General features: G+C 51.1%; 1 protein-coding gene across 1 annotated transcript in view; it reads left to right on the top strand.

The window, feature by feature from the left end:
* The window catches only part of SLCO2B1 (solute carrier organic anion transporter family member 2B1), an 82,662-nt gene that overhangs the window by 17,867 nt on the left and 38,068 nt on the right, over nt 1-26,727 (top strand). The window contains exons 2-3 of the mRNA XM_086616437.1: nt 25,139-25,276; nt 25,377-25,539. Coding sequence (XP_086472563.1) covers nt 25,139-25,276; nt 25,377-25,539 — 301 coding nt within the window. The remainder of the gene's footprint in view (nt 1-25,138; nt 25,277-25,376; nt 25,540-26,727) is intronic.

The following is a 26,727-nucleotide window of genomic DNA, read 5'->3' as shown; positions in this document are numbered from 1 at the left end:
CATAAGGAGAAAAGCCCCGGAGGGATGGGACCCTCGTGTGGAGGGGAGAGGGGACGGGAGCCAGGAGACGGAGCAAAAGCAAAGACCAGTTGGGACTGGGGCTGCGTAAGCACTTTGCAAAGCCCTACATCAGCAAACCACTGTCGTGTTTTGATTGCCACTTCAGGGGGGGAAAAAAATAATAATAATAAAAAATATCCTATTGAAAGAGATTGCAAAAGTTTTGGTTAAAATGTGCTCCGGCTTTTGAAATCGTAATCTAAGCCCCACCTCCACACACCCATCCCCACCTCCGGGCTGGGAAGTAAAAGTAGTGAATGGCCCCAGCAGCTGCTGGCGGAGGGAAAACATTTGCTCCCGGCGCGGTGGGATTGGGATCGGGAGAGTCCTGGAACTGTGAGTATGGCAGCACCTGCCCGCCGCGGGGAGATGCCGAGGATGACTTCGGTACCGAGGTCGCCCGGGGTCGGCTGCCGAGTTGCAGGACGGGTTTAGGGTTTGGTGGATGTGAGGTTTCTCGCGCTGCTTTGCCCCGTGTTGTTTTGCAAGATTCCGTGAAGCCGTTCGGCTCAGGAGCTGGATTTTTCCAGCAAAAAAAAAAAAAGCGATTACAAATATTCCACATGCCTGTTCCGTGCCGGCTTTCTGCACATGTGTTTTGTCGTTTCCTCTCTGCTTGCGCTTATTTATTTGAGTGTTTGGGTTTTTTTTTCCCCAATAAGTCAGCTCCACTTATTTCTCCCTTTGCCAGGAGTTTTCCCAACTCCTGAAGCTGCTGCGTTTGGTTTTTCCTACAGTTTTGCTTCTTCTTTTCTGGCAACGTCTTTTCTCACCCCGGGTCTTGGCGGGCTCTGGGGTAGGATGCCAGGCAGGCGTGGACCTGGGCTGGCACACGGGGACCCTGGCCAACCCCAACCTCCTCCAGCAACTCCTTGCTTGCGAGAGGAACGGATCCGTGCCGATCCGACAACGTTGGTGACCAAAAACCTGATGTGACCTCCTGGCTCTGAGAAAATTGGTGGTGAGGAGCAGGAAAGGGTTAACACTGGAGGCGGAGAAAAGCCTTCCTCATGCTCTGCAGGCTGCGGGTGAAGACGCCAACAGCCCAGTGACCAAGGTGATGGGCTTTGTCCCTCTGAGGTGGGTTGGCTGCTCAGGAGGGGTGTGGGATGAGCCCTGCGCTCACGGCTGAGCTGCTGTCCCTGCCTGCTCCTGCCAACGTCCTGCTGGGATTTCCTTATCTGGATGGCCAGGATATCAAGGCCAGGTTGGATGGGGCTTTGGGCAACCTGGTGTAGTGGAAGGTGTCCCTGCCCATGGCAGGGGGGTTGGAACTGGATGGTCTTTGAGGTCCTGACCATGCGCTGGCCTGCTGCTGCCAGGCTTCAGGTATAGTTTCCCCCGTGGGAATGGGGACAACGGGGCTGGTGGTGCTGGGATGGGGACAGGGAGATGTCCCACCCCGGGCAGGGGCTGTTGCACCCCTCTGCTTCTAGTCCCTGCGGATCTGGTTAGCCAGGGGCAATCCAGGTTGTAGGGAGAGGGAACAGAGGTTTGTTGGGGACACCTCAGGGTTGCTCAAGGATGTTTTGACTCTATCTACAGAGGCTGTAAAACCTGTTTCTGCTCCCGTTTCTCTTTGCTTAAGAGGCACGGTGTGTCTCTGCAAGGTGTGTAGGGATGGACCTCGGATCTCTCATATCTCTGGTGCTTTTGGGCAATCGCTGTGTCAGAAGGGTACATCCCTCCCTCCTGTCTTATCATAGAATCACAGAATGGTTTGGGTTGGAAGAGACCTTCAGGATCATCCAGTTCCAACCCCCCTGCCATGGGCAGAGACACCTTCCACTACACCAGGTTGCCCAAGCCCCATCCAACCTGGCCTGGAACACTGCCAGGGATGGGGCATCCACAGCTTCTCTGGGCAGCCTGTGCCAGAGCCTCACCACCCTCAGAGGGAAGAATTTCTTCCTTAGATCCCAACGAAATCTCCCCTCTTTCAGTTTAAAGCCATCAAAGAACAAGGGCAAATGGGGTAAAAAGAGACACATGGGGCTGGTTATGGGCAGAACCAAAGATATCCAGTAATGCAAACTGGCCAGAGCTGAGCTGCTTCAGGAGCTTTTCAAAGTTCATGCCTATATTTCCCCCTGCCAGCTGTGCATGATAACCTTACAAAGCATCCGTCCGAGGCAGCGCAGCTCGCCTGGCATTGCTGGTACGGCTCCAGTGGGTGATGGAGCATCCTTTATCCCAGCTCCCATTGGGATCTGATCTCTCACCGCTGCTCTAAGCCATATCAATCCTCTCTGAAGGGCCCTTTATCAGTTATGCGTAGAAATTTCATGACTGATTTTTTTTTTTTCTCTCTCTCCCTGCCCTGAACTGGTCTATGGTGTCTTGTGCTCAGGCAGAAGATGCCAGAAAAGGGGAAAAGCATTAGAAAGGAGCATCACCTCCCTGCTGTGGTATCTGTCATGGCATCCGTCTGCTTTGCCACCCACCGAGGCAGCAGCTGTTGAAAAGTTGCGCAGCCTGAGCGTCGGTTTGCCCCTTGTCTTGTTGGTGCAGACACGTACAAAGCTGTGCTTTGCTTTGGCCTATTTCATCATGAAGTTTCTGAAGGGCTTTTGGGGGAACCACTGGCATCAAGCTGGCTGTGAGAGGCCACCTGACTCCCAGTCCTACCGGTTGTTATTTATTGTTTCGTTGTTTTGCAAATATATTGTAATTTATCTCTGTTGTCCCTCCTGCTCTTTCAGTTTTCTTGCCTTTACCAGCTGTGCTGCTGGGCGTGGGTGACATTTCCAGGTTCTGAAATCATAGAATCATAGAGCCACAGAGTGGTTTGGGTTGGAAGGGACCTTCAAGATCATCCAGTTCCAACCCCCCTGCCATGGAGAGGGACACCTTCCACTACACCAGGTTGTCCAAAGCCCCATCCAGCCTGGCCTTGAACACTGCCAGGGATGGGGCAGCCACAGCTTCTCTGGGCAACCTGTGCCAGTGCCTCAGCACCCTCAGAGGGAAGAATTTCTTCCTCAGATCCCAACGAAATCTCCCCTCTTCCAGTTTAAAGCCATTGCCCCGTGTCCTGTCACTACACACCCTTGTCCAAAGCCCCTCTCCAGCTTTCCTGCAGCCCCTTTAGGCACTGGAAGGTGCTGGAAGGTCTCCCTGGAGCCTTCTCTTCTCCAGGCTGAACAGCCCCAACTCTCCTAGCCTGTCTCCAGAGCAGAGGTGCTCCAGCCTTTGGATCATCTCCGTGGCCTCCTCTGGCCCCGCTCCAGCAGCTCCATGTCCTTCTTGTGTTGGGGACCCCAGAGCTGAAGGCAGCACTGCAGGGGGGTCTCAGGAGAGCAGAGCAGAGGGGCAGAATCCCCTCCCTCGCCCTGCTGCCCACGCTGCTCCAGATGCAGCCAGGACACGGTTGGTTTTCTGGTCTGCCAGCGCACGGTGCCGGCTCATGGTGAGCTTCTCATCACCCAACACCCCCAAGTTCTTCTCCTCAGGGCTGCTCTCCATCCATTCTCCGCCCAGCCTGTCCTTGTGCTTGGGATTGCCCCGACCCATGTGCTTCACCCTGGCTCACACAAGCTCTCCTAACTCAGCCATTCAGCCTTGCTGGGTCTGCTTGGTTTTCCGCCTGCAGGCCAGAAGTCTTTGGGCAGCTTGGTCTGGTCGAAAATAGATCCCAAACCACCTTCTCTGTGGTTCCTGGCTCCCAGTTTGGTCCCAGTGTCTCCCCTGGGGTCCTGGTCTGCTTTATTCTGAACCTGCTGCATGTGCCCTGGCTTGAGCCATCCCATGGATTCAATGCTCGGTGTCCTGAGCCCTTACCTTACTAAATGTGGACTTGAGGGATAGCTTGGGAGCCTCGTTACCCATCTGGGGACCTGTTGTTAGCCCCCAGGCTTTGAAAATGTTAATTTTCAAAAGAAATGGAGACAGTGGTTCAAGACGTGAGCTACCTGGGAAACTTCTGCCTTGAAACAAGATTTGAACACTGCTGCAAGGCTCCAAAATATCCTGTGGGAGAAATGGATAGCGAGTGACCGGTTGGAGAAACCCTAGGACAAGGTTGGTCCCAGGGATGCAGGAGAGAGTTTGCCACCAGCGGAATGCTGGGCTGCAGATGGGCAGCTCAGTCGAGGCCAGATGTGGCTCCAGCTGCAGGTCTGGGGGACTTCCAGAACATAATCTCCTTTTTCACTGGGCTTCCTTGATCCATCTGAATGTGCCAGGCCGTATCTGCTCTTGGGATGAGCAGGAGATGCTTCATAGAATCATAGAATGGTTAGGGCTGGAAGGGACCTTCAAAGGTCATCTAGTCCAACCCCCCTGCAAGGAACAGGGATATCTCCAACTAGATCAGGTTGCTCAGGGCCTCGTCCAACCTGGCCTTGAATGTCTCCAGGGATGGAGCATCCACCATTCTTCCAAAAGTTGTGAAAAAACCTGGCAGCAAAAAGAAAAGTGACGTAATAAAGAAGACTTTCTGCAGTCCATTAATATTAAATAATGGAAGAACGACTTTCAGTTGTGCCATGAATTGATACTCTCTGCTGCTGCCTGAAATCCCAGCGTTTCTGCCCTTTCCCATGCCAGCTCCCAACGACTGTGCTGGGCTGGGGCTTGCTCCAGTGCTTGCTCCTCGTCCCAGCATCACCCCGTAGTGTCCCCAACTCTCTTCTACCCTCAGCATTTCCTCCGGGGTAACCAGCTCCTCTCCGCCTCTCTTTTGCTGGCTAAGGAAGTTTTTCACTTCTCCTAAGCTCTACTCTCAGTTCCCTGTTGGTCGTAGCAGAATTTCTCTGCACCTGCCCTCTGATCAATCCCTCTTGAACGCTGGTGGCCGGCAGCGTTCCCAGCTCCCGGTGAACAAAATCTTACTGGTCATCCCCCAGAATTTAGGGATGCTTGGGTTGCTGATCTATGGATTAGTCTGGAGGGAGAGAAGAGCTGCCCTTGAATGTCCCTTGGAAATAAACAGGTGGGAACAAGGGAATGGATGTGTAGGTGCTCCTCATGCACTCAGCATCAGTGTGGGGGATCAGGTCCACCGTCATCGGCAGACCATGTATGCAGATGGAAAATCCTGGTGTGCGTTTGTTTTTTTTGTTTTTTTTTTTTTTAGAAGTTATAGATAATATATAGCAAACAACATCTGGATTGCTCCAGGGAGCCACTGGGGCTTTCGCTCAGGCCACGCGTACAAGGCACGAGGCTTTTGCAGCATCTCCTGCTTTTCATTTTGCAATAGCTTCCCCTTCGAAAAGTGAGTTTTTCTCATCGGAGCGTGTCTGTGTCCATCAGGCACTGGAGCCCCTCTGGCTTTTTGTCACTTTCAGATGTTTCCTCCAGCTGCTCCTTGCAAATGGCACTGTCTAAAGAGTCTTACGCTCTTTAGAAGCAGAATCACAGAATCATACAATGGTTTGAGTTGGAAAGTACCTTCGAGATCATCCAGTTCCGACCCCCCTGCCATGGGCAGGGACACCTTCCACTACACCAGGTTGCCCAAAGCCTCATCCAACCTGACCTGGAACACTGCCAGGGATGGGGCAGCCACAGCTTCTCTGGGCAACCTGTGCCAGTGCCTCAGCACCCTCAGAGGGAAGAATTTCTTCCTTAGATCCCATCAAAATCTCCCCTCTTTCAGTTTAAAGCCATTGCCCCGTGTCCTGTCACTCCATGCCCTTGTCCAAAGTCCTTCTCCAGCTTTCCTGTAGCCCCATTAGGTACTGGAGGGCTGCTAGAAGGGGTCTTCCTTCCTTTTCCCAATTCCCTTCTTTGAGTGGGGAGGGGTCACTGGGTCATAGAACAGCTGGTTGTTGTTCAGCCCTGGATATGGGCTAAACAGAGACACCAGGGATACGTGATGATGGCAACTGCCACCATGAAGGTCATCCCATCCAGCACACGGGGACAGTCCCCATGCCATGCTGATGGCTCTGCTGGCCTTGATCTGCGGATCTGCAGGAAAGCTGCCTGATCTATCAGAAATGACCACCCAAAAGCAACCCATTTTTTTTTGCAGTGGGGACACCCTCTCCCTTTCATCCTACCTTTTCCCCCAGGGAATGAGCGTGATCATGGCTGATCTCACCCTACATCAGGCTGCTGGACTTTGTACCCTGTCTCCAGGCTTTGCCATCAGCAAATACACCTTGAGGATGCGATCAAATGTTTTTCTTCTTCTGGTGGCCACGTTGGGTTGGGTTGGGCCATGGAAGTGATGATCTCTCTCTGTTGGCTGCAAACGTGGTGGCTCAGGGGCAGATGTCCCCAGTGCAGATGTAGGGTCAGGTGAACCCCACAGCTACGTGACAGCATCCCCAGCTCCAGCTCCTCTACATGACCCTTTTACATTGCCTGATCTTCACCGGGGGTGGTGTGAGAGCTCCCATCTCCATTTCAGTACCACCAGGTGAGCTCCAACCTCTTCGCCACATCTTGCAGTGCTGGAGCAGGTGAGGACCCCTCCGAGAAGGGCTCCATCATCTGGCAAAGCCTGTTGAGGAGGGCAGGGAGGTCTGTGAGACCTCATGGCAAAAATGGGGAGGAGGGCTTCACCCTTCCCAAGTCAGAGGGGATCAGGGCTGGCAGGGACCTCTGGAGAGCAGCTGGTCCTGCCCCACACAGGATCAGGGCTGGTGCCTCTTCCTCATCTCCCATGGTTGTGTTTCATGGGTTTCAACATCAATTTTTCTCTTTCTTCTAATCTTTTAACTTCTCAGTAACGGGTTTCCTCTTGTTTAACTTCTTGTGGGCTTTCTGTGATGTGTCATCCCTGACACATTTCTCACTGCAAAGAGTCACCGGGCTGGGCTGATCTCATTTTCACTTTCTTTTTGCCGGTTGGTGCCAGATGGAAACAGCTTTTGGGGACATCTACGCATCCCTTTTATTTCTCAGCCTTTTTCCAGGGAGGGAATGATGAGTATACGCATGTGTTGAAACAAAATGATGTGTTTCCTTCTCTCATAAAGCCTCTTTGCACCCACATTTTGCAAACCAGCTTCCCGTTCGGCGCAGGCGAGCTCATAAATACACACATTGACACTATTTCCAGTGTTACCGCCGGTGAATGTAAATTATGTGGAAATTCAGCAGAAGGAAGACAGATTACGGGATATTTGCTGGCATTTTGTCTCCCCTGCTGGGATTTAATTTGCTGTATTACATTCGCCGGTATTTACTCAAGCTCTGCTGAGCCCAGTGCGTGTTTTTCCCTGCTCAGCTAACAGGAGCCACGCTGCTATTAATAAAGGCGTTGTGATGGATTTATGTCCTCGGGAATAGGATGGGACTCTGGTGTCACCGAGCCTGGTCCCCTGTTATCACAGCCAGGACCGTTCTGCAAGTCCCAGAGAAGATGGGAGGTTTTGGGGATACTTCTGCTGGCCTGATGTCAAAGAAAAGACAGCCTGGAGACAAGTGGAGCATCTTAATCTGTGCTGCAAAGGTTCATGAGATTATCTGGCTAAGCTCTGCACATATGGGTGTTATTCCCCAGATTGTAGCACCCTGCTTTGCAGGTCGCTGTCTCCTGGGAGTGGTGATGTCAGACGAGCAAGGCTGTAATTAATGGCAATATTTTATCATAGAATCACAGAATGGTTTGGATTGGAAGGGACCTTCAAGATCATCCAGTTCCAACCCCCCTGCCATGGGCAGGGACACCCTCCACTACACCAGGTTGCCCAAAGCCCCATCCAACCTGGCCTGGAACACTGCCAGGGATGGGGCAGCCACAGCTTCTCTGGGCAACCTGTGCCAGTGCCTCACCACCCTCATGGTGAAGAATTTCATTTAGATCTAATCTAAATCTGCGCTCTAGGACTTGCAGAATGGTAGCCTGATGGCATCAGTTGGTGTGGGACTGACCTGCTGGCATGTCCAAGCTCAGCTCCCTGTGCCCATAACACTCAGGACTTGTTGTGCCAGACTCTGCCTTCCCGAGGGATGCTGTGACCTGGGACAGAAGTGTGGAGAAAACAAGGCTCTGAGGACAAATCCTTCACCCGTAGTTGAAGGAACAATACCAGCTGATGGATCTGCAGCATCAGGCACCTTCGCTCTCGGAATGACCATCCATGCATCACCTTCCCTGAAGTATAGGAGTTGATCCCATGGGTGCCTGGTTGCTGGTTGGAGTCCTGCTGCATAAACTGCTCCACCAAGCCCCTGTACTATATTGTCTCCCAGAGGTCACCCTCGGGGAAACCTGGCCCCCCATGCACCAAAACTAGACTCCTAAACACTGCTGTTGAGCACGGAAAGTCCCTCTGAGCTTTATGGGAGAAGTGATTTTGCTCGAGAGTTTACTTGCAGGCGCATAAGGATCAATTTTCTGCTTCATCAGGGTGCAGCGCTGGCTTTAAAGGGCTTTGTGCCAGGGTCAGCGACACCGCGTGCGGTCACGGATCCTGGCACCTCTGCCCATCACCCTGAATCCCACCCGACAGCAGCCTCGCGGCGGCTGTTGTCTCCCTACCAAACAAATTTCACGCTCCTGTGGTTTAGGGGGAGAAAAGCTGAAATGCACCATCAAGAGCTCCAACGGAGCAGGGTTTGGTGTCACAAATACCTCGCTGGCCTGAGATAACACCTCTCCCCTCTGATGGTGTGTGTAAATGAATGTGGCTGTGTTGGAGCTGGTGGGGACAGCTGTAGATGACAGAGCAGCGCAGAAAAGTCATGGCCGGCTGGAGCAGCTGCTTCGCCGTGGGGCTTTGCTCCTCATGGTCGAGGAGGGGAAAGGAGGATGAAGATGCTCAGAGGGGTTTCTTGGAGCAGAACTGCAGCACTGGGCTGCGCTGTGAGCTCGCGAGATGTGAAGGTGTGATGGGGAGCAGACACTGGCTGTGTTGTCTCTGCTTGACATCCGTGGTGAAGACCATCCCAGGAGGAGGAGACCTCCGCTGCTGAGGCACCTCCACTGGGAGTTGTTTAGGGAGAAACGTGCCTTTGCCATCATCACTCCTTGTCCTGCCGTTGTGTTTCTCATCTTTAAGAACTGGATGATCTTTGAGGTCCCTTCCAACCCAAACCATTCTGTGATTCTGTGAATGCTATCTACAGGGTTGGGGTGGTGGAAGAACTGGGCAGTGGCCACAGGCAAATCCTTGCCCACAGAAGTGAGGGCAGAGGTTGCTCCAAGCTGCTTTCAGACCCGAGGGCAGCCCAGCAACATCCCCTCTCCTTCCCAAGACCCCTCCAGTTCCCCCAGAGACACCATTTCTGCATGTCAGTCTATCGGCAGCGGTGATGGGACATTTCTGCAAAGTTGGAGTAGATGCCACCGCTTGACTTCAGTCCTCTGTTCCTGGTGAGACACTAATCAGGACAACACAAGCACTGGAAATCTGCTTGGTTAGCTGATGGTCTCTTGCTGACCAAAGGGGATGAGTTTGCCCCATGCATAGAATCACAGAACGGTTTGGGTTGGAAGGGACCTCAAAGATCATCCAGTTCCAACCCCCCTGCCATGGGCAGGGACACCCTCCACTACACCAGGTTGCTCAAAGCCTCATCCAGCCTGGCCTGGAACACTTCCAGGGATGGGGCAGCCACAGCTTCTCTGGGCAACCTGTTCCAAAATTTCTTTCTTATATCTAATATAAGATAATCTTCTTATATCTAATATAATCTCCCCTCTTTCAGTTCAAAGCCATTGCCCCGTGTCCTGTCACTCCACACCCTTGTCCAAAGCCCCTCTCCAGCTTTTTTGCAGCCCCTTTAGGTACTGGAAGGTGCTGGAAGGTCTCCCCAGAGCCTTCTCTTCTCCAGGCTGGCACATGACAGCCTCTGACATTCATTAAGCGTGTTGCATAATCATCATGGTATGTTGTGCCGACACAGCCTAATTGCTCTCTGGTAGCTAATTGCTCTAAGACCGGTGGGATGGTCACTGGTCGGGCTCGTGCTTGCGCATGGTGCTGGCGGCTGCACTGGGCTGCTCTCGCAGCCCCGGCTTAGTTCCCCCCGCGCCGCTGCTTGCGGAGAAAGGCCTTGCAAAACGCTTTTCTGGGAAGGAGCTTACTCACCCCCCGCAGCGGCGGGAGGCACCGGAGCTGCCCCTGGCACAGCACCCTGGCAAACCAAACACAACGTTTTGCTGCTGGGCTTAAACCCGCATCACGGTTCCGGGGGTAACCGCGGTCCGACGCCCTCCTGATGCCGTTTGGAGCTGGAGGAGGTTTGGCACGGAGCAGACGCTGGGATGCGGTGGAAGTCGTTAGGAAGTCCAAGAGCTCTTGTAGCAGCATCTCAGCTTGTGCTTTGTTGTTGGAGGCAAAGTTCCTTCCTGGGCTCAGCTGGGTGCAGCCTGCAGAAGTTGCAGGGAGGAGTAAACAAGGCTCTTTGCAGCACCCTTTCCTCCCCGGCGCAGATGGGCAATGCCATCTGCGGTGCTCCATCAGTCCCCGCTGTCACAGCAGTCAAAATGCTTTATAGGCTCAACTGGTGTCCGTTCCCTGGCTTGTTCTTGGGGAAACTGAGGCATAATGAGGGGAAGCGGCTTGCTCTGGAGTTGAGGTTGGTAGCCGGGTGCTGTTGGTCCTGGTCCTGCAGGGCTGGTCTGGGAGCGGGTTTGGGTCAGGAGATCTGAAATCCGGGGTGGCACTCTGGGATTGACTATTTCTCACCTTTTCCCGTTGCACTGGCGTGGCCCCTGTGTGCTGCACAGGTGAATGTGCAGGGGTGCTTGGAGCAAGGCAGGGATATCAGTTCCCACCGTGCATCCTCCGCCTGGGATGCTGGAGGGGGCTTGGGCCATCAGGGAGCTGAAGGCTGCAGATCTGAGTCCGGCATGTCCCTCCCACACTGATCCTGTTGGGTTTTGGTCTTTTTGCTTTCCTCTCTCCAAGCTCTGATGCAGGTTTATCTTTTGGTATTTGCTGTGTCATCTCATGTCAAGGCCAGGTTGGATGGGGCTTTGAGCAACCTGGTCTAGTAGAAGGTGTCCCTGCCCATGGCAGGGGGGTTTGGAACTGGATGATCTTGAAGATCCCTTCCAACCCAAATCATTCCATGATCTATGATCCCTCCTTTCTACCTCCTTCCGTACCCTGCCTGCAGCACTAATCCTGCAACGCCAGTTCTGCCTCCTTCCTGCAGAGGAATGAATTCAGGGAGAACTCTTGACCTTACCCAGGAGAAATTGCATTAATTGAAAATAATCTTTCTCTCTGTCTGGAGATGTCTGTCCACTAGAAAAAATGTAGCTCTCACCAAGCAAGTGCCATCCCCAGAGCAGATACGATGCCTTATGGGAGAAGTGGGCTGAGCAAAATGGATTTGACCCAGTTGAAGGAAACAAGAACCAGGCTGACTTTAGCACCCTGCTATCTTCATGCAATTTTTTTTTTTTTTTCCTCAGTTAAGCCTTATCTGCCTTTTTATTTGGTCTGCTCCTTGTCCTTCGTGCTGGATCAAAGTACTTTTCTCTTTCGTTTTCTTCTTAAAGAAGCGTCGTGGATCACTCGCAGGTAATACTGAGATGGAAGTTGGAAACCTTGCTGAAGGTGAGATGAAGGTGTGCGTGGTGGGATGGAGTCGGATTTGGCTGTGTGTCCTTGGCCACCAGCTGCTGGCAGGTGATGCAAGTTCTTCTTCACGTGAGGGAGTCCCCTGGAGATAGAGGAACCAAGTTCCTCTGCGGCAGTGGGGGAAATTTGGGGTGGTTATGGTGCATGGCCAAGGGTGAGGGGCTTTTACACCCTGCTTGGGCAGGATCAGTGAAACTTTTCTACCTCTTTCTTCTACCAAGAAGACTATGAAAGCTGGTTAGGGAAGAGGTTGAACTGATTTCAGATGTAGCAGCTTCCTGGACACCCTGAAGGGTTAAAGGATGCAGACATTTAAAGTAGGGTCTGGAAAGGATGGGCATGGGGACCAAAATACTCCTAGAGACCACAGGATTTGTGGTTTTCAGGTCTGCTGGAGTGAATCTTTGGTGAGGAGGGACAGCAAAGACATTAATATAGTTAACAAGGGCATTAAGCCTACAGTGGTTACCAGCTCCATGAACATGCCCATCCCTGCAAATCCCAGCTCGGACTCCTTTTGGTTTCCTCTTTTGCTACCCTGGCACCCTTTTTCTTTCCCCTGCGTAGCCCCTGGGCTTTCAAGAGGCTCCAGCAGCAAAGTGGGCAGCTGTAAATAATTCATCACAGCGCTGCTCCCAGAGACAGGCAATATTGGATGCCGTGGTCCGGAGACAGGCAGGGCACTGCTTAACCCTCCAGAGGTTCAGGGGAGCTTTTCATGGATGCTTTAATTTACGATCGAATTTACTTTATTGATCCCATCCTGTATTTTTGTTGCAGCAATATCTCGTCTCGTGAAAGGGGGCTGAGGGCAGCGATTGCTTTTTGTGCAAAACGCCGCGGAGCTGGTAACTCAGCCGCGGGCAGGTCCCCCCTCTCGAATTTACCTCTCCTGTGCCCTGCACTTAAGGGTTGTATAAGTTAAGAGAGTCTCCTCCTGCTAGAATTTACATCACCCTGTGAATTTGTTAATTTGTTTGAGGCTGTGGTCCTTGCTCCTTCGCCTCTCATCACGGGGGGAAATAGAAATAATCACTCAAAGCCTTTCGCCCCATTTGCTGTGGAGCTCGCGGGTGCTGCTGGGGTGGAAACATCTATTAGAGTGTCCTGAACAACAAGCTAAAGCCTAATGGGTTTAACGTGCCTCCTGAAACAATGCGGCTTCCTGAGCAGGAAGTCCGGGTCTGAAAAACCCAACAAAGGCATCGTCCTCCTGCACATCGCTCGCTCCCCAGATGTAGCCGGTGAGAAGGGAAGGAGGTCAGAGGGGGGTGGTGGCTTCCCACAGATTTACATTTCTTTATGTGGCTGAATTTAGGTGGTGGGTGGGAGCCCAGAAAGCAAACATGGAAGGATTCTTCCAGGGAAAATGCATAAACACCGCGGGTGAAAATGAGAAGCAGGAAAGGAGGGCTTTAATGCATCAGAGACCCAGTGTATGGAGGGATGGAGAAGGGCTTGCGGAACCCCCCTCCTGCACCAGGAGCTGTCTGTGTCCCCTGCCTCTGATCCCAGAGGGGAGTCCCCAAAACCCACCCTCATTTAGGCAGAGCAACAGTTGCCTGTAGCCTGCTCTTGGGAAGGCAGTTTGGCCAACCAGCATCTCCAAAGCTTCTTGGTCTCATGCACACACTTCTGCATGCCTTGCCCTGGTGCAACCATCAGCCCTGTGTGATGCGGAGCTGAAACCAGTTACATCCCATGAGGATGTTTAGCAGTAAATTTGACCTCAGCTGCAGCTGGCGGTGAGATTGGTCATGACTTGGTGGGAGCTTCATGTCCGGACAGATCCTTTACACTTGACCCAAGACCGCTCCAGCACCGTTGAGTTGAGCTCATGCCCAGCTGGGGTTTTCCTCTCAACCTTTCCTCTCTCTTCAACGCTGTGGGTATTTTTCTCACTCCGTAGCATTGACCTTCAACTACAGTGTCACTGTGTAATGCCTGTTGCAAACACACCTAAAAGCTAAGACAGCTTGATATGGTGCAATATGAGGTTGTGGCTGCCCCATCCCTTGCAGTGTTCAAGGCCAGGTTGGATGGGGCTTTGAGCAACCTGGTCTAGTGGAAGGTGTCCCTGCCCATGGCAGGGGGGTTGGAACAAGATGATCTTGAAGGTCCCTTCTCAACCCAAACCATTCCATGATTCTATGAATATGTAACGCAGAGGCTGGATCGTGGTCTCAGCAGTATCTAACCAAATGAGAAGTGCTACTCTGGGATTTATGGAGCTGTGCTACCGTAGGAGGGAGAATAAAGCTCAAGGAGATTCACATCAGCATGGTAGAGACCAGAGCCTGCCCCAGGCACCATATGAAGACCCTAGGATGCTCTTTATTGCTGGAGTTCAGGGGGGGATTAGAGGAGGTCTGGAGATCTGTTTACTAATTGAGATGGTCAATCTGGGTGTGTGGTTGATATCAGACAAAAAGAAGTCAAGATGTCCTGTGTAGTTCAAGGATATGAAGGGGTCAATCAGAACAATCAGAGTCCCATAGCTTGGGACACTGAAGATTGCCATCCTTCCTTCCTTGAAATGATTATTACAGGATCATAGAATGGCTGAGGTTTGAAGTGACCTCTGGAGATCATGTCAGCACTCCTCCTAATGCAGCCCAGCTGGCTTCCTTGCCGTGAGGGAGTGTTGCTGGCTCGCGTTCAACCCCAGGTCTTTTTCTGCTGAGCCAGTTGGTCCCCAGCCTGTGCTGGTGCCTGGGGGTGTTCCTTCTCAGGGGCAGGGCTTTGAACCTCTCCTGGTTGAACTTCATGAGGTTCTCCAGCCTGCTGAGGTCCCTCTGGATGCCCATTTCTCCAGCCCATTGAGGTCCCTGTGGATGCCCATTTCTTGAGCCCGTTGAGGTCCCCCTGGATGGCAGCACAACCATCAGCTGTGTCAGTTGCTCCTCCCAGTCTGGTATCTCCTGCCAACTGGTTGAGAGAGCGCTCTGCCCTGCCACCCAGGTCATTGATAAGGATGTCAAACAGTACTCACCCAGACAATGTTTAAACAACATCGTCCTTGTTGGTGTTGAACAACACTGGCCCGGGTTATGCTGTGGCACGGGTGGGACCTGGGAACACCAAGATCCCGGCCCAGAGCTGCTTTTGTTGCTTTCTAGTGAAACGATTGATAATTTTTAACCTCTCAGGTGCCCCGGTGATTAACGTGTTAGTGTTCTGCGTGCTGCTTTGCTGCTTTGCAGAAGCAAAATGCCGAGAGAAAAATGAGAACCGGGAATAATGGATAGTCGCTGGCGACGACCGTGGGGCTGCTGCGTGGGTGTTTGCAAAGCACGAGAGGATTCTGCTGTGCTGAGCGAGGCGACTTTGGGCAGAGCAACTCAGCGTTGTGCTGGATGATTTGTTTTGGCAGGTGGGTAGAGGAGACCTGACAGCATGACAAGTACCGCTACAAAGAGGCAGCTACCCGGATCGGTCCCGGAAAACCCTCTGCAGGAGCCCGTTTCTCAGTATTAAGGTAAATACCTCCTGTTTCCTAGAACCCCCCCTTGATCACCGGCCTGGTGAAGAGGAGTTTGGCTTTCAGCAGAAGGCGTTCATAAGTTTTCTGTTTACCAAATGTGTTTGGAAAATGCTCCGGGTGCTCCCTACGTCAAAAGTGCCGTTGGATGCGCGGCCGTCTCCGTCCAAAAGCAAGCGGTGGGGCGGCGATGTCACAATGCAAGTTGAACTTCCAGCTTCTGCAGTATTTACCTTCTGCCCGTGAAACTCCCAGAGCCCAACAAGAGAAACAAATCCTAGATCTTACAGCAGCTATGAGCCCCAGTCTTCATGGAAATGTTTTTTTTCATGATATCCATGATAAATGCATGTAATGAGGGTGGTGGAGGTGGAAGAAAGGGGGAATTGATGCTCGCTCTTGGAGCTTAGCACACAGTAGCCTGCAAAGCTTTGGGTATTAGACCCATTTAGGCCAGGAATGGCATCTCGTTGGCTGAAACCCTTCCCTTGCTTGATTTTATTCACTGAAAACCTCATGTCCTAAGCCATGATTCAGGCCACCTGCCTTGCAACGCTGCCTGACCCTGTTGTAAGTTGACCTGGCTCCTCCTCGTTTTGCTGTTGGGTGTCTGAGGTCATGCAGGAAGATGGTTCCTTCACACCTCCACCCAAGAGCTCTGCCAGATCCAGCGCAGGTAGCCGGATGAGTGGACTTCGTTAATCCTTTTGGAGAAGCCCCAAAAGCCAGTTTGTGGAGGGGATGGCAGGAGGTGGTGGTCATTTCTCCACAGCAGTTTGATTGTCAGAGGGCTACCCAGGGAAGGCAGAGGGCTGGCATGAGTTGCCAACATAGGCATGAAGCCATATTTCCTCTGTCCTGGAGCACCCAAACCACTGAGCCATGGGTCAAGGTCCCTTTCCTGCTCAAAGCTGGGAAGAGGGATGAGGCTGGATGCAGCAGAAGCTCAGATCTTCTGGTGATGAAGCCAGTGCTGCCCGTGTGGGATTAGCACATCGATCTCAAGCTTGCCTGCAGATGTGCATGGCCTCTTGCCTCCTCCCATGGCCGTGTCAATGCCAGGGGGCTTCTCAGCTCGTTATTTGCATGCTCAGTTGTTTGCAGAGGAGGATCCATGATCCTTGGCTATGGAGGGTGGTGGGGAATCCTTTTCTCTTTGTAGAGCGCTAATGGCATTTTTAAAAAATCCAGCGTAACGTTGATGATCACACCACTCGTGCAACTGGTGGTCTGCTGCAAGGTGCTATCGGAGAAGCGTAGCAACACTCAAAAGAAAAAAAAAAGTGCCAACATTTAGATAAGACAAGCATCTGCAGAGTGGAAAGAATAATCAGTTTGACCATGGTGATGTTGGAAAAAGTGGATGCTCAGTTTTGTATAAGAAACAAGTTCATATTTCCATCTTCTTTTCTACAAAAAGGACATTTTGGAAGTTTGTGCTCTTTTCTCACACGTCGCATGGAAGCAGGAAGCTAAAACCCAGCCAGCTGTTGGTCTAGCTGGATGACAACTGCTCTGTTCAACGGAGCACGTCGTTTGGCTTATGAACATAAAGTTTCAAGATGCTTTCGTTTAAATAAACGGAGATGACAGGTACGGAGTGTTTTGCTATGGGAATAGACTACTGTGGAGTGGGAGCCTGAGACACCGAGGTGTGGAGAAGCTGAAGGAGGTGTGACATGGGAGCAGATCAAAAATTTCTGGTTGAATAAATGGGGAAGAAGAAGGAAAATGCTTTTTCTGTCACTGTCCAGCCACAGGTGCTGGGATTTTCTTTGTAGACGTGCAGTGTGCACATACATGATTTAACAGGAGCTCTTCTTAGCATGTCCACCGCAAACGTGTGTGGGAAAATGATGGTTCCATTTACTCTGGAGAGTCAGTAGTGACCCTGTAAGCTGGAAGACCAGGTCCCTCATTCTCTCTGTTGTCTTTTCATTCAATTTTAACCTAAGCCAGAGCCAGTCATATGAACTTTGCTTTTTCAAAGTCTTAACGCAGTGCTGGAAGTGTCCAGCTGGACTCAGAGCAACCTCAGGTCCTCCAGCCAAACATTTGAGGAGCTCTTTGCAGAACCACAAGCTGCACCTGGTGGTGGCTCCTTCTGTCCTGCAGCGTCTGGTTCGTTCGTCTTTTGGCTGAACAATTGCATTTTATTAGTAATGATACCATTGTCAATTTATTACTGCGTTCAGTGTAGATGGAAGCCAATTACTTGACTCGTTAGAGAGTCTCACCAGACCGTAGAGAAAAAGATGACAGCCAGTGTTAAAGGCTTAAGATTTCTCTGTCACTTTTGTGGGAAGATTTTGGGTTTTTGGGTTGTTTTTTTTTTTTAAATGTCAGTGAATTTAATCACTCTCATCCCTGTGGCAGGGAGGAATGAGCTCAGAAGAAGCCACTGAGGCAGAGGGTTACCAGAGCTGCAGAGGCTGGAGGCACAGGAGGGGGGAGAGCTCAGTGCCGTATGGTCCTGAAGTTTCTCCCTCGATCCTCTTTTCAGTCCACTCAGCTGTTTTATTTTTTATTTGCCAGCAAGATTATATTTAAAAATCAAATCCCATTGATTTTTTCCTTGCGGAGATATTTTAAAGGGTTTCGGAACTTCAAAGATGAAAGCCGCTGAGATGCAAAGTCAGCTCAGCTCTGCGAGCAGAATCAACATCTGTTTTGCTGAGCGAAGGCATCTGTGAAGGTAGATGTAGAGGAAACTCTTGGAGGGGAGTATTGCAGGTCAGACGTGGGCAGGGGCAACGGGCAGCTCTATCTATCTAGCTCTAGCCCATGTCTGCTATCTGTTGCTTTCTGAAGGGTAGAAGTTAGGGATTTTGGTGGAGAACCAGTTCTTCTTCTGATGGACACCCTACTGCTTGGTTTCTGCTTGGAAAGACCATCAGAGAGACCCTGACCGATCTCTCCAGGTCAGAGCAGCATTGCAGGAGGCTGCTGGGATGATTGCAATTGCAGCAGGCTGGGACCAACCTCGACGAAGCCCTCACCAGGCGTTATCCCGGCTGCAAGCCCACGGCCAAGGAGACCAAATAGTCTCTTCCAGTTCTGTGTTTCACATTAAACTGCTGAGGGACTTGTTTTCACCCCTAAGGCAGAGCTGGCCTGGCCATGCATGTCACCAAGCACACAATTAGACTTAGCACAGGATGTTTTCCCCAGATCTCTTTTTTTTTCTTTCCAGAAGTGAGGTCATCCTGTCCTGTTTCTAAATGACTTCCTCAGAAAACATAACTTCGAGCCCAGGTTTGAATGGTTCTTGCAGAAACACAAAACCATTGCTCAATGTGGTTTATGCTTTTGAAGTGGCTGAAGAACCAAAAATCACAGCACTGCAAACTTTTATATATATATATATATATTTTCGGAGAGAGGGAGTGTGCCTCGAAAACTCATTGCCACGTGTCAAAATGCAACTGAGAGGCACACTCAAAGCTGTATTTCTGAGGAGCGCTCCCGGGGGCCGATGGTCCCTGAGCCTTTAGAGATACCTGGTATGAATTCCTACGGTCCATCAGAGCATATTAAATCAGATCTGCTGCTGCTTCCATGAAAGTCCAATATCTTGGGTCCAATATCTTGGGTCCAATATCCAATGGTGTTAAGCACCCCATGCCGGACACATGAGTTTGGGAAGAGCAGTTCTCATGAAGAGCTGCTTAGGCAAAGACGTGGAGAAATAGTTTGAGATCCTCTCATGGAGATGGCTACAGAAGGAGAAGCTTTTTCGGAAGACTATGTGTGTGTTGTGGCAACAGTTCATGTGCAGGTGAAGAGGAAGGAGACCAAGAGCGATGACTTGCTGGGCAGTTAAGCATAGTCCATAGTGTGGTCCATTGCAGTCAATATAAAGAGGTTTTGTCCAATAAAACTGGGATCTGGAAGATCTGAAAGGCCAGTTGGACATCTGGAGACTGAGGCTGCTAACGCAGCCACTGCTGGGTCGTTCGAGTGCCCATGTTTTCAGGCATCGTGTTGTTGATGAGGTTGGTGAAATCCCTCCTGGTAGGGACACGCATGGGAAGATGAGCGATCCCAGAGGGATGCTGTGGTCCCATGGCCATGTGTTTCCCATCCCTGCCAGACCTTGCCTGTTGCCATTCTGCACCTTGAGGACACGCACAAAGCCCGTCATGGCCTGGAGTTGGCTTCCAGGTTCACTGGCAGACACCGATGTGGATCCAACACCCCTCCTCAAGGCACGGCGTACACGTACACACTTCCTTAAGCTATCGAGGAGATGGCTGAGGACGTTCACCTTCAGTGGGGCCTTCAGCCCCTGATGTTTTCTGCTCTGTGTTTAGTTTAGTTTGACCAGAGAAGTTGTGGATGTGCCATCCCTGGAGGTGTTGAAGGCCAGGTTGGATGAGGCTTTGGGCAACCTGGTGTAGTGGAAGGTGTCCCTGCCCATGGCAGGGGGGTTGGAACTAGATGATCTTTGAGGTCCCTTCCAACCCAAACCATTCCATGATTCTATGATTCTATGATTCAAGAACACACTAGAGCTGTCGCTGCCCCACGTCTTCATCACAAGTGGTTCTGCACAGCAGCAGGGACTTGTGCCCAATTACACGCAACCGGTTTTGATTAAACTGCAACAAGCTGATCCCTCCCAGGCCCTTCTTCTCCTCTCTGTAAGCACAGCCCGGTGCACGGGATTTTATCACGTGCTAAGGCACAAAACCCTTTCTTAAAATAGTGACAAAACTCTCCCAAACACACGGAGAACAGCATGATAGGGACTTCCCTGTGACAGCCGGGCAAGAGCGTGTGTGCGGCTTTCAGAGCCCTTACACGCAGGGTTTGTTGCCAAACTGCACAAACAGCACTAGGAACACAAGAGAAGCTTTGTAAGCAGTTTTGGTTTTTTTTTTTTCCCCAGACCACTGAGAGAGGAGATATTGGTGTTAATCCCAGTTCTGCAATTTATTGGTTTTTTTTTAGGATTGAGTACATTTCTCTGTTCTCTTAGGTTGCGGTGTGGGAGCAGCAATACCTCACCGATGTGATGCAAGGCTCAGCAGAGGAAAGCCTGCAAAAATATATTTAAAAAATACAGAGAAAAGCAGAAAACCATCGAGTTCATCTGAGATATTGCCCAATTGCAAAGAAGCTCCTCGTCAACATGTGGTAGAGCAAGATGCACTCATCCCAACGCTGGTTGTGGAGGGGTTAGATATTGGTTGGGGTGTCATTGCTGGTGGGTGAAGGATCCTCACCGGAGACCTGGCAGGGATGCTGCCTTTCCCTCTGGAGCGCTGGGAAGATGTCTTAGGCCATGCCTTACTGGTGGTAGGAGGCGGTGGTGGCACTGCTCCGGAGGAGGAAGGTTGCTCTGCACCCTGGCACTGCAAGGGGGTGGTTTTTGGCAGGGGTGTGTCAGTACCAAGCACCCTCTGTCCTGGTCTAGCGTAATGTTTGGTGTTATCCCACACAGAGCCTGAGCAGGCTCTTACAATAACGCTTCACAGATGTTTATATATAAAAAAAAAAAAGCCATTAAAAAAACCTCTCCCTTCCTTCCTCCTCAGCCTACTCAAGCGCTCGTTGGATTCTCCGAGTTGTTTTAATTCTACTGATGTAGAGGGGAAACGATGTCAGCGTGGCTTGGCCCATGGTGGGAAAGAGATGCCAGACAACTGGGCTTGGGGTTGCTTCTGGAGCATCCAGCTCTGGGGCCGCTCCTGTCTTTCCGTGGGTACGTCCCGCTGTCAGGACCTAGATCTTGGGAAAAGGCTGGTGTCTGCAGACCCAGGTCACCTTCTGATCTTCTACTGCTGGGTAGCCCATCAGACCCAGGCTGGCTGATCCCATCGGTCCTAGGTCCTGGCGTGGAGGGACCCCAGCCTCAAGTCTTTGGGAAAAAAACTAGATAGCACAGAAAGATGATGCAGAGGATCTGCCAGTCCCGTGGCATGGGGTCTCTCCCAGACCTAGCCAAGAGAGATGCAGGGCAGCATCTGGGTCTGCACGTGGTCAGCCTGCACCAGATATCATGGCAAGTCCCAGAGGAGCCCCGTGTAGACACACTGGTGGGGCTTGACCACCCACCATCATCATTACAGCTGCAATGGGGCAAACTGGAAATCCCGTGTGAGCAATTATGAGCTCTCTCTTTCTCACTCATTAAACTATTACTCAGCCTAAAATTGCCCCATGGTTAGGGTGGTTGCCCACAACGACTCCCCAAGGAGCACGAAGGAGACTTGCCTTTGCAGAGCTTTAATTGCAAGACCTCCCACTTTGCTACCTTAGGAAAGTAACTCAGCATCATGGAGCAATGGGAAACACAGAAAGTCCGGAAGATCCTGCAAAAAAGCTGAGTTTTTCCACGGTGTCTTCCCAGAACTAGTTGACTTACAGTTGCTGCAGAAGCTGAAGAAAATGAAGGCAATGGTCTTCACATTCCAGTTTATTTCTTCCTTCTCAACCATTTCCATCTTGATTTTGACTTTCTAGGTGTTCCCCTGCTTGCTCCAGGGTATGGCTCTGATTCGTGTCTAAAAACTTTTGTGCCACAACTGGTGCAGTTCCCGTCTGGGTATCCAGGTTCTTATAAATCTCTTGGTCTTTGCTCTTTTGAGACACACGGTGCAGAATGTCAGGTGCTGGCCCCTCTGGTGTGTTTGGTTTAGCAGTCATTTTAAAAAAGGCGTACGCTGAAGAAAAGAGATTGAAATGTTTAATTAAAAACTGCTATCCATAGCTCTATCTCGGGAAGCTCTGCCAGGCACCCCGTGGGGATTTCCTTCCCCGTGTTTGATCCTGCTGTTTGCGCTGCGGTCGGATGCCTTCGCAGCTCTTTCACCATCTCTGCTCCCTCAGTGGGACATGCTCCGTACCTGAGGGTTCTTGCTGAGCTGCCTGTAACCGCCCCACCAGCTCCCAGTGTTACCCAGACCCCCTGTTCTCTGCCTCCAGTTTCTTTAAACTACTGCAATCTCCTCCTGCCACCAACAATGTCCTCATACCCTTGTGTTGACCCCGCTTTAGCTCTTCTCTGTGTTCCCCAGGACCTGCAGTATTGATTTTCATAGAATTACAGGACAGTTTGGGTTGGAAGGGACCTCCAAGACCATCCAGTTCCAAACCCCTGCCATGGGCAGGGACACCCTCCACTACACCAGGTTGCTCAAAGCCTCATCCAACCTGGCCTTGAACACTGCCAGGGATGGGGCAGCCACAGCTTCTCTGGCAACCTGTGCCAGTGCCTCACCACCCTCAGAGGGAAGAATTTCTCCCTTAAATTTCGTAGAAATCTCCCCTCTTTCAGTTTAAATCCATTGCCCCGTGTCCTGTCACTACACACCCTTGTAAAAAGTCCCTCTCCAGCTTTCTTGTAGGGCCTTTTAGGTACTGAAAGACTGCTATAAGATCTCCCTGGAGCTGAGAAAGTTTGCTTTTCTTGCAGAAAAAGGAAAGAGAAGCCTATAAAGTGCATCACAGATTTCATTGAAGGAGCTCTCTTCACTCCAAGTCCTGCATCTTTGTCCCCTGGAAGTCCTGCCCTCCAGGCTGTGACACGGGGTGACATCCCCCAAACCTGAGCAGACTGAAGGAGACACAGATGGTGGTTGCTCTGTGGGCTGCAGAAGGATCGAGATCCTTCTTCCAGTGTAAGGTTTTGGTCTGGATGACCAGAGCTGCAAGCAGCAACTTGCGGGGAGAAAATCAAAACCGTCTTACAATGAGTATCATGGGGTGGCTGCGTTCCTGGGCATGTCCTGAAGGCAGGACCGAGCCTGCCCTGCACCTTCACCCCGGCACAGGCCAGGGCAGCACGGCTGGTCCCTGGATCAACTCCTCCAGGAATGGAGGGGGGCTTTTTGTACATTGAGACCCCTGAGCAGACCTCAGCATTGCAGCTCATCTCATTGCACCTCTAAATTATCAACTGCTCCATGACTTGGCCCTGGGCCAGCTACTACTTTCCCAAAAAACAGGGAAACTGAGGACCATTCCCGGAGAGAATTTGGGTGAAACCACCCTATTTTGAAGGCTCAGTGAATTTGGTAGGATGGGTGCAGGTTATTATGTTCCCACTGGCCTTGGCATCAGACGATGGCCCCCAGCCTGTGTCATTTACAAGTATAGACTCAACCTTTGAGACTCAACCAAATTAGGCTTGCAGCCACGAATTCGGATGGAGAAAACTTGAAACGTGGTTCTTGGCATCACACCCCTCTTTCGAGCTCACATTAGGCTTGTTAGATACAGCCTGTACTTTGGGAGGGTGGAAAGGGATGCTCTGGTTGGGAGGTTTGTTTCCTGGGAGCTGATAAGCAGATGTAATTCAATTTGGGTGTCTTGCCCTCATTCCTAACAGCACTGCTGTCGGCTGCTCCTCCCTCCTTTTGTGGGGAGTACCAAGAAGCAGGTTCTGCTGGCAGGGAAGGGTTTAGAGGAAAGCAGGCTTTGTCTGCAGGGTCAGCCCTGCTGGCATCTCCCAGGAGAAGTGCATGCTGGTTTGCATGTCCATACGACCTCTGGCACCTTGGAGATGCTGTAGGCATTTATGTCCTGTGCCTCTCGAGCAGAGCTGAGCTTATGCTCTGCAGCAGTTAGTCCTCAGGGAAATATCTCCCTCTGTTATGAGGGTCATGCTGGTGTCAGTAATGGTCTCTCCTTCCAGGCATGAAGAGCATCCTCTGGACCATGCAAGTTAGAGAGCCAAGTGTCTTGATCAGATACAGAAATGTAAACAAGCCGTTTTTGCTGCAGGACAAAACGCAGCATCGTCTGTGCAGCCGAAGACAAACGGGGTCATATATCTCTCCAGCAGATCTAAAGTCCACGAGGCTGTTCCTTCTTTTCCTGGCAGATCACCAGCCGTGCTGTGATCTGCTGGCTGACAGCAAGCAGCCCCTGGAGCCAGAAGAACTGGAGTCCTTGCCCAGTGCTGACACCAAGCCACTGCAAGTCCTTTGCAAGGCCATTTCTCTTTTCTGTGCTTTAGTCTGCCCACATAGGGGATCGTAAAACACCAGATTCCCAACCCATTTTGACCTCCTGTGCTGAAGAGGATGTGGGGCAGCAGGGGGTGGCTGTTGAGTTGCTGTAAATCAACATGCCATGAAGGTCCTGGATTTAGATACCCGTTGCGCTGTGTGTTATGGATGCCTGGAAAAAACGAGTCTGTCTGCTTCAACATTTCCATCTGAACTCATGTGTTCAGGAAAAAGCGCCTGGACATAGCCCGTGTGTCTTGCAGGAATGTAGGAGTTTTAGCAAAGCTGACTCTGGGAAAGCTTTCCTTTGGCGGGGTGACATTTTCCTGGTCCAAACATGTTACACCCCTCAGTGGTGACATGAGCCTGGAAGGAGAAAGGTCCTGGATTTCATCCTGCTTTGCATGATTCCAATGCGTCACTTTTGGTGGTGGTACCCACAGAATCACAGAAGGGTTTGGGTTGGAAGCCACGTGTTCAGCTGGGCAGCCGAGCACCAGTGTGTCCCAAACTCTGGAGGAGATAAGGTCAGATGGTTTTCTGGGAGATGATAGTCTTTGACAAAGTTTCCTTCTGGAAGTGGAGAAGAACCATCACATTTTCCCAAGGAGACGTGTCCTTTAACAGCCAGGGCTTCGCAAGAAGGAAAGGAAAACAGAAAGTCTGAGTTATTCTCCTTGACCTTCTCCTGACTTTCTCTAAAGAAGCTGTTTGTTGCTGTGTTTGGAAGGGCGCGTTCCTGTCCCAGAAGAGCTCCTGCAAACACTGGCGATGGCTGCCTGCCTCAGGCTGGATGGGAGCCGGATGGTTGTGCAACCTCCCACTTCTGCTGCTGGATCTCGGGGTCAAGGCCAGCACAAACTCACCACAAGCCAAGTGAAATGATCTCTTTGTCCAAAGCCACTTCCAGCTGAAGGAACTACGCTTTTCTTACAAATACTAACCCTATTGTCATTTTTGGCAGAGGACTATTTAGTGGCCTTGACCTAATTCGGAAGACCACTGATGGCAGGAGCGGGGGTAATGTTTCGAAGGCTCGTGGTCAAAGGTTCATGTTCAGTAATGGTGCCTTTGTGTAGGAGATGCTGTTTGTTATGTTGCAGCTCGCAGTAATCGTGCTGGATGCTCTCTTTTTGTGTTGGCAGTTCTTCGTTCTCTGCCATGGGCTCCTGCAGCTCTCCCAGCTCCTGGTCTCCGGCTATCTGAAGAGCTCCATCTCAACCATCGAGAGACGATATGGCCTCTCCAGCCAGACGTCAGGGCTGCTTGCCTCCTTCAATGAGGTGAAAACCAGCTTGATTCTCCTAGTCTACCTGGCCAATGTTTTTCCCATGCTCCTGTCGTTCCCTTGTGAGACCTCTTGGTCTATGTGTCCTGCTGCAGGTTGGGAATACGTTGTTGATCGTCTTTGTAAGTTACTTCGGGAGCCGAGTGCACAGACCTCGTTTCATCGGCTGCGGTGCCATCCTCGTCTCCTTGGCTGGGTTCCTCATGTCTCTCCCCCACTTCATAACCGGACCCTATGAGTATGACCAGTCCGTTGCCAGTAGGTGCTCTAGGAACTTATTTTATGCCGTTGGGAAAAAGGAAATGAGCTCCTCTTGAGGGGTTGGGATCTGCAAGTTGTAGGTTTGTCCTCAAGGAATTTTATTTTCTGAGAATGAAATCATCTCAGCCCTGAGAGGCAACAGCTGATGGTGGGAAGCAGAGCCAGGGGACAGCTGGAACCACAGGAAAGGGCATGAAAACCATCAAAACGTAGGCTGCGCCTCTGATTCCCCTTGTCTTTGGCACACCCATGCAGCAGAGACCAGGTAGCAGGAAGGTCTTCTCCAACCATCAGAGCTCTCATCTTCTGTGAGCTGAGGCAAATTGTCCTCATGCACATGAACTGCTCCCTGATTTTCATAAAATAGGTAAGATAAAGTCTCATGAACTCCAAAGTCCTCTACAGGCAGGAAACAAGAGGTATGGGAAGGAGCTTGACTGAACCCAACGGGGCGGCTTTGGGGGTGAAATGCTGGGAGTGTTGGTTTCATACTTAACTTTTCCTGCTTGTGAGGCACCTCACCTATGTTCCTGTGTCTAGCTGAAATGTCTTTGGGGGTATGCTTTGAGGTTTCAGATCCCACCAGAAAAAATCAACCTCTCCTGAAAGAAACATGCAGGTGGAAGTCACTGATGGAGGAGCAGGTCAGGCTGGATTCAGGATTTTCTCCCTGAAAAAAGGTGAAGGGATGAGAAAAGAAAGAAAGGAGAAAAACCACTCTCTTATTACCTTCCCAAATCCTGCCCCGAAGCTCCAGCAAATCTTTTAGAAACCTCCACTGAGCAACTTTTCTCTGGATTATCAGAGAGAGCACAGCTGGTTCACCCAGCTGCAGCCACCAAAGGAAGACTAAATAGGTGAATAATTCATGGATGCAAACACGGGTCAGGTGCTAACGAAGCTTCGGAAACAATTAGCCATGCCTTTCAGCAGTGCTGGTGCAGGTGGTCCTGTGTCGGGTGCTCAGAGTTGCACATAACTTGGGACATAACCATGGAAATCCCGCTGTAAACATCCCCCCCCTCCCAGTATTTAAGGAAGATGAGGGTGCTAGAATCAGCACTTTCACTGAGGCAGCTTTGTAATCCATTTCTGGGTAAAACGAGTTCTCATTTCCCAAAATCTGCAGTTTTGCTCACTTACCTTTATTGCAAGATCTATCAAAGGTCTCGGAAGCGATCTCAG

This window comes from Tauraco erythrolophus, chromosome 1 (assembly GCF_009769465.1).
Source record: "Tauraco erythrolophus isolate bTauEry1 chromosome 1, bTauEry1.pri, whole genome shotgun sequence".
In the NCBI taxonomy this organism is placed as follows: Eukaryota; Metazoa; Chordata; class Aves; order Musophagiformes; family Musophagidae; genus Tauraco; species Tauraco erythrolophus.
Note: the sequence above shows the minus strand (reverse complement) of the source record. Positions and strands in the feature narration are given on the sequence as shown.